Source organism: Lactuca virosa, chromosome 6 (assembly GCF_052849685.1).
Source record: "Lactuca virosa cultivar CGN04683 chromosome 6, Lactuca_virosa_CGN04683_v6, whole genome shotgun sequence".
Lineage (NCBI taxonomy): Eukaryota > Viridiplantae > Streptophyta > Magnoliopsida > Asterales > Asteraceae > Lactuca > Lactuca virosa.
In genome coordinates, this window is record NC_136431.1 from 179,235,196 (window position 1) to 179,243,349 (window position 8,154).

General features: G+C 36.7%; 1 protein-coding gene across 1 annotated transcript; it reads right to left on the minus strand.

Annotated features, from left to right (window-relative positions):
• Positions 1 to 6,228: 6,228 nt before the first annotated feature.
• On the minus strand, positions 6,229 to 7,478 carry LOC145118749 (ethylene-responsive transcription factor RAP2-3-like). The gene is made up of 2 exons (XM_079054432.1): positions 7,214 to 7,478; positions 6,229 to 6,926 (listed from the first exon to the last, which is right to left on the minus strand). The coding sequence occupies exons 1-2, from the start codon at positions 7,386 to 7,388 to the stop codon at positions 6,370 to 6,372; spliced, it is 732 nt and encodes a 243-aa protein (XP_078910558.1). The 5' UTR covers positions 7,389 to 7,478; the 3' UTR covers positions 6,229 to 6,369.
• Between the last annotated feature and the right edge of the window lie 676 nt (positions 7,479 to 8,154).

Sequence of the window (8,154 nt, forward strand, 5' to 3'; positions counted from 1 at the left end):
GATTCACTAAGTGATGACTCAGGGGACAACGGGAAAAGAAGAGAAATGATCAAAGAGTTGGGGAAACAAACATTATGTTCTGCTGGTGAGGTGCACAAGGTAGCTTTTCACATTGGGCAGAAATATAAAGCCAAGAAAGAATTGAAAGATAAAGTCGACCTGCATGATTTAGAGACAAGCATGAATATCTCATTCACAAAAAATGACAAGAGTAGATTAACAACTGTTTGTGATGGAACTGTAGTTGTAAATGCAAGTGGGGTAGGTGGACCTATTGGTTTATTAAGACCTATAATCAGAAACACATCTGAAACACATGCATCTAGGTCAAGTGAATAGGACTATTGGTTTATTAAGACCTATAAGCAGAAACACATCTGCCTCCAAACACGAAAAATCAGATCTTGCACAACAACATTTCTTTCCAAACAAATTATGGATCAGATTGAAGCTAATCATGGCCTGCCTGTTCTTGCCCTACAAGAGCAACTCCAATCAACATATGGGGTTAGTATTTCAGAAGATAAAGCATTTAGGGCAAAAGCATTAGCCACCAAAAATGTTGCAGGAGATTACGTAAAGCAATATGCAGCTTTGAGAGAGTATGTACTAGAGCTACAAAAGACAAACGAAGGTACAACTGTAAAGATTGATGTGGTTTCTGAACATGTGGTTTCATCCCCAACCAGGCAATTAAAAAGGATATACGTGTGTTTAGGTCCTTTAAAGAAAGGATTTAAGGCATGGTTGAGAGAATTTTTAGGCTTAGATGGAGCCTTCATGAAGGGACCTTTCCCAGTTCAAATACTAAGTGCAATTGGTGTTGATTCCAACAGTGGAACCTACCCATTGGCATATGTTGTTGTTGAAAGTGAAAACACTTCAAGTTGGAAATGGTTTCTTCAGTGTCTTGCAGAAGATCTTGACTTGTTTTAAAATTCCAACTTCACCTTTATCAGTGATAGACAGAAGGTACTATAGTTACATATAATATTTCATACTAGGTTTCATTACAGATTAATATTAATTACTTATTTTGTTTTGGTGAAAACAGGGTCTTCTACCAGCCATAGAACAATTGTTTCATAATGTAGAACACAGGTTCTGTATTAGACACATATACCGGAACATGAGGAAGTTATTTAAGACTATAGAGTACAAGGAGTATTTTTGGAGGTGTGCTACAGCCACCACCATACTAGATTTTGAAGCTGTAATGGTAGAGCTAAGGAATTATGACATAGAAGCATATCAGTGGAAACTTCATGCATCTAGGTTGAAGCTAATCATGGCCTGCCTGTTCGTGCCCTACAAGAGCAACTCCAATCAACATATGGGGTTAGTATTTCAGAAGATAAAGCATTTAGGGCAAAAGCATTAGCCACCAAAAATGTTGCAGGAGATTACGTAAAGCAATATGCAGCTTTGAGAGAGTATGTACTAGAGCTACAAAAGACAAACGAAGGTACAACTGTAAAGATTGATGTGGTTTCTGAACATGTGGTTTCATCCCCAACCAGGCAATTAAAAAGGATATACGTGTGTTTAGGTCCTTTAAAGAAAGGATTTAAGGCATGGTTGAGAGAATTTTTAGGCTTAGATGGAGCCTTCATGAAGGGACCTTTCCCAGTTCAAATACTAAGTGCAATTGGTGTTGATTCCAACAGTGGAACCTACCCATTGGCATATGTTGTTGTTGAAAGTGAAAACACTTCAAGTTGGAAATGGTTTCTTCAGTGTCTTGCAGAAGATCTTGACTTGTTTTAAAATTCCAACTTCACCTTTATCAGTGATAGACAGAAGGTACTATAGTTACATATAATATTTCATACTAGGTTTCATTACAGATTAATGTTAATTACTTATTTTGTTTTGGTGAAAACAGGGTCTTCTACCAGCCATAGAACAATTGTTTCATAATGTAGAACACAGGTTCTGTATTAGACACATATACCGGAACATGAGGAAGTTATTTAAGACTATAGAGTACAAGGAGTATTTTTGGAGGTGTGCTACAGCCACCACCATACTAGATTTTGAAGCTGTAATGGTAGAGCTAAGGAATTATGACATAGAAGCATATCAGTGGAAACTTCATGCATCTAGGTTGAAGCTAATCATGGCCTGCCTGTTCGTGCCCTACAAGAGCAACTCCAATCAACATATGGGGTTAGTATTTCAGAAGATAAAGCATTTAGGGCAAAAGCATTAGCCACCAAAAATGTTGCAGGAGATTACGTAAAGCAATATGCAGCTTTGAGAGAGTATGTACTAGAGCTACAAAAGACAAACGAAGGTACAACTGTAAAGATTGATGTGGTTTCTGAACATGTGGTTTCATCCCCAACCAGGCAATTAAAAAGGATATACGTGTGTTTAGGTCCTTTAAAGAAATGATTTAAGGCATGGTTGAGAGAATTTTTAGGCTTAGATGGAGCCTTCATGAAGGGACCTTTCCCAGTTCAAATACTAAGTGCAATTGGTGTTGATTCCAACAGTGGAACCTACCCATTGGCATATGTTGTTGTTGAAAGTGAAAACACTTCAAGTTGGAAATGGTTTCTTCAGTGTCTTGCAGAAGATCTTGACTTGTTTTAAAATTCCAACTTCACCTTTATCAGTGATAGACAGAAGGTACTATAGTTACATATAATATTTCATACTAGGTTTCATTACAGATTAATGTTAATTACTTATTTTGTTTTGGTGAAAACAGGGTCTTCTACCAGCCATAGAACAATTGTTTCATAATGTAGAACACAGGTTCTGTATTAGACACATATACCGGAACATGAGGAAGTTATTTAAGACTATAGAGTACAAGGAGTATTTTTGGAGGTGTGCTACAGCCACCACCATACTAGATTTTGAAGTTGTAATGGTAGAGCTAAGGAATTATGACATAGAAGCATATCAATGGCTCTTGAAAACCCCTCCATATCATTGGGCTAGAAGTCATTTTTCAAGTATTTTCTCAATTTGTTGTCTTATTTCTTGTTATAGTATAGATATACACTAACTGTTATTTTGTTAATGAACTACTAGGAAGGGCAATTTCAGAAATGTTATTGAATAACCTTTGTGAAGTGTTCAATAGCAAACTTGTGAAAGGGAGAGACAAACCCATTATCAGTTGTTTAGAGTTTATCAGAGAGTACCTTATGAAGAGAGTATGCAATGTGATGAAGGTGTTAAACTAGTGTCAAGGTCAACTAACTCCAACCGGTACTAGGATTTTGGAAGCAAACACAACACTTGCTAGTAAGTATCATGCACGATGGAATGGGGGACAAAGGTATCAGGTAAAAGGTCCATGGAATGATCAGCATGTGGTGGACATGGAGAAAAGGGAGTGTAGTTGTAGAAAGTGGGAGCTTACTGGAATTCCTTGCAAGCCAAAATGAAATGGTAGACAATAATGAAAATGTGGGAGAACTATACACCTATATGCATAAGGTGTATTGGCTTGATACATGGAAATAGATGTACTCCTTCAAGGTGGAGCCTATCAGAGGTAGATCCATGTCGCCTAAGAGTGACTGCCCAACAACTCTTGTGCCTCCACCACACAACAAAGCTATAGGCAGGCCAAAAAAGAAAAGGAGGATTACAGCAGAGGAAAGGATTGAAATCCAGCAATGTAAGAGGCAAGCAAACAGTCAAAGTCAAAATGATAATGAAACTCAATCACTGAGCAGGAAGTTTTTGACTGTGACACGTAATAAGTGTAAGCAATAGGGCCACAATGCCAGGACCTGCAATGCCAAAGATGGGAATTGATGTTTAAGTACTTAGTTGGTACTTTGATGCCTTTTTTCCATTTTGATAATGTACTTTGATGCCCTTTTATGGAACAATGTACTCCAATGTTTTGGTAATGTACTTTAATGCCCTTTGTTGGTAATGATTGTGTTTTGGCATTAATCTGTTATGGTGCCCTTTTGGTAATGTAGTTTGTTATTGGTTTATTTTGTATTGTCAAAGCATGAAGATGTTATGGCAATGCACTTAATATATGCATGTAAAACCATTACAATTGCATATTCAAGCGTAGAGAAAAAACATTACACTTGCATATCATGTCAAGATAAAACCTTTACAATTTCATATTCATAAAAAGATAAAACCATTACACTTCCCATTGTCATAAAAGCATTACATATCCAATGATCCAAAACACAACACTTACAACATATATAAACCACAATTAAACCTTCTAGCACCATAAGACAACATTTTCAAGTGGTTATTACCAACAAAAAAGCCCTAAACTCTAATTCCTAATTCGAAAACAACACAAACAACAGAAACAAGACCCACGAGGCAAGCAAGTACATCTTCAGCTGACCCACTTCAACCTCATACCTATTCATTGTTCTCAATAGTCCTGGTATGATAACAGTTGATCTTTGACACATAGGGGGATCGACCCATCCCAAAAATCTACATCTGGATCCCTACAAGAATACATTAAAGTAGAAGAGTTATTGCATAACTACCAAAATATCATAACCTAATATGAGTTTGCTTACCATTTTAGGGCATGCATAGAAACGAAGACCAGGGTTTCGTGAGGTCCATGAGGTCCGCACAACATCAACATTCCCACAGAAGCAGAGCACCATTTTTGAAGCTCGTAACAGTAGTAGTAGATGAGAGACGAAGAAGAAGAAGACCTTTGTTGCTGCTTCTCTGTAAATCAAAATGAAGAAGAAGAAGGGGATTGCATATGAGTATGTATATAAAGGAGAAATATGATATTATTTAAAATAAGGACCTAAAATGATCAAAATGCCCTCACATGGAGGGCACGTGATGGCATTAACGGCTCCAAACAAACGGACAATGACAGAATGAACTAAAAACCCATGAAAACCTTGATTTTGGACCTTCGGTGCAAGTTGGAAACTTTTTGGACCCCATCCAAAGGTTTTGACAAACCACAAGGACCAAATTTGCAGTTTTGTCAATATTTTAGCTTATTTTGTGAGGAATTGTTAACGATATTGTTCCTATCTCAAATATTTTTATAGAAATTATCAAAATATTATTTTAAATACCAAATAAAGGAAACTATAATCTACTTATTAAAAATACATTCCTGTGTGTAAATCATTGATTATAAGGCTTAACGGTGTCATGTGATTCACCGCCAGTAGTCTGACGGTGACAATTTTACCGGCGGTGAACACTACACCTCTCCCATTTTTTTACCGACGGCAAAGTGTCACTGGTATGTTTGCAGTGGCACCAATGGTAAAAATTCAAAATTTGTAATGAATTTACCGAATTATTTGGATTTTTTTTATTATTTTCATTTACCACTATAAATACAAACCTACCAATCAAAATAAATTCACTTTTATAAATCTATATCCGTTTTAATATTTCTTTCATATCTTTTTGAAAATTCTCGTTTAAAAATGACAAATCTATTAGTAAATTATAAATTATTACTAACCGTTGGTCTATTGTAAAATTATAATTTATAAGAAATGTTATGTTATTTAATTAATTTTTATTTTTTGTTTTATACTTTTATGTAACTTTTATATTTTTGAATTTAAAAAAAAAATTAGTACGTACAAAATTCACTAGACCCTAGTTCAGTTCATAGGTAAAATAATATAAAAACTATATAATATTATGATTGAATTAACTTTAGAATAAATTACACGAATGGTCCCTATGGTTTGGGTAATTTGCACGTTTGGTCCCTAACTTATTTTTTTTTAACTCGAAAGATTTCTACTGCTTGTTTTTGCTACGCGTTTGGTCTTTGTCTTACCTACAAAGACTATTATTTAAATAGGAAAAATGATGGGATAGATAAGGTAAGGGAATATGGTTGAAAGTGTGTTTATTTAAATAAATTAAAGAATCAAGGGTAAAATAATCTTTTTAAGTAAGACAAAGACCAAACACATAATAAAAACAAACAATAATGATCTTCCGAATTAAAAAAATAAACTAGAGGACCAAATACACAAATTACCCTAAAACATGCAAATTACCCTAAAACATAGGAACCATTCATGTAATTTACTCTTATTTATCACAAATTACCCTAAAACATACAAATTACCCTAAAACATAGGAACCATTCCTGTAATTTACTCTTATTTATCAGAGAATGAACCTGAAAGTGGTCAACGGGTATGATTTATCTACCTTCAGTTTTTGTAATTAATAAAGATGTTATAGAGCTTTAATATCATATAACTTCCATAAAAAAAAAGTTAGAAATTCTAAATAACTTTTTAGAAACATTTTTGACAATAATTTGACATTAAAAACGTCAAAAATATAAAGGTTTTTATACATTATTTGCCCCATAATTAACGATCAATTTCATTGCAATATTTGAGCTCAAACAGCCGGGAAGTCATCCAATGCCCAAAGATCACTCGACTCATCAAACTGAGTCGACTCGTGCTCGAGACCCAAGAAAGTCTCCAAGTTCGAGATTTGTTCTTTGAATTCGTGGTCATCTAGAGCCGGATGGCGGTGGAGACCACCGTAATCCAACGGTGGCGGAGGTAGCAGCAATTGGCCATGCGTCATTGGCTGAGTTGACTCGGTGACGGCTTTGAACTCGTACGGCGAAGGTGGTTCATAATTGATTAAAGGATTGGAGTCGGTGGTCTCGACACAGAGCTTCTTGGCGGGTGGCGGCGGCGGCGGCGTATGTGGCGGAGGGAAGTTGAGTTTGGCCTTATTGCCTCGGATTCGCATGGCGGCTTCGTCGTAAGCTTTAGCAGCTTCTTCAGGTGTGTTGTATGTCCCGAGCCATACTCGAACGCCTTGTTGAGGGTCCCGGATTTCAGCCGCCCACTTCCCCCATTGACGCCGGCGAATACCTCTGTAGAGGTTCTTCCGGGGTTTTGTCTTTTTCTCGATCGATTTCTGAGTTTGTTTCGCGCTGCCTATAAAATAAACCTCAAAATCAGACTAAAAACCTCTAAATCTACCCGATTTTTCCACAAAATTAAGCAAAAAAAAAAAAAAAAAAGCACAGGATCTAACATGTTTATCTTCTATTCCAACGACGATTGCATCATATTTTCATTAGCAATAAATAGAACGATTAAATTTTCAACAATCAAAAAAAGAAAATAGATTGGGAGAAGGCTGCGCATCGTTGTACTTATTTCTAGCTTAACATCATATTTATGAATAAACTGTATGTGGATTTAATGGATATGATATTCACCTTGGTTGGAGTTTGGAGTGTAGTCGTTCATGGTGGTACGGACTGGAGACGGTGGCTTTATATTCCAGGCGAAGCGATTGTAGGTGTCGAGCTCGTTCCAGAGATCATTGGCGTTTACTTTCCGGCTTCGTTTTACGAACGGATCGATGTCGGAGATGACAGCTCCGCCGCACATTTTTGCTGTTTGCTAGAGAGAGAAGAATAGCACAAAAGGAAGGAAAATCGGAAATATAAAATCATTAGATTATGAGTTGGGGAATCATAGGAGAATTTATAGCGGACGCGTACAAGGTACTAGAATTTAGATTTATGAAATTTTTAGGTAGCAAAAAAACTTAAGGGAGCTTAAGTTGTCAAATCATAAAAGTCAGGCAATAAAGTCATACATAAAACCTTAGCTGCTGTTTGTTTTTTAAGAAAACAACTTCAGACCATTTATTGATGCGCCGTGCAACACACACGCAGTACTTGTCTTTCGCAGCTGTTTGTTTTCCTGAAGACTTCTGACTTAAAAACTGTTGTGCGTGTGCTGCGTGGCGCAGCACTAAACCAACTGCTTCAAACCTCCTCGCGCCTTACTTTAACTTACTGCAGCAGTCTGCAGACGTTAAAAAACAAACAGACTTTTTATTAAATGCTGCAGCCTTTTGTTCCACCTCTTCTGCTACAGAGGATTGCAGAGGTGGTCCGCAGACTTAAGACATTTTCGCTTCGAAAAAACAAACAGCACCTTAGACTTTATGGAGTGACTTCGGCATTGGGGCCGAACACGGGGCCTAAGATTTGGCATGTCGAGTTCGGCTCAGCAATTCGGTGAAAATGTACCAAGTTTGACCAAATGTATTGGACCAATGGGGGGCAACGACCATATTTTGTTCAATTTTTTTTAACTCCTATAAACACAATCTAACTCTTATTCGTTTAACACATCAAAACCATCT

Excerpts from the sequence above, each read along its gene's own strand:
- LOC145118749 (XM_079054432.1), bottom strand. The coding sequence starts at position 7,388 with ATGTGCGGCGGAGCTGTCATCTCCGACATCGATCCGTTCGTAAAACGA. Across the intron at positions 6,927-7,213 it reads CACTCCAAACTCCAACCAAG|GCAGCGCGAAACAAACTCAG; the intron begins GTGAATATCATA and ends TTTATTTTATAG.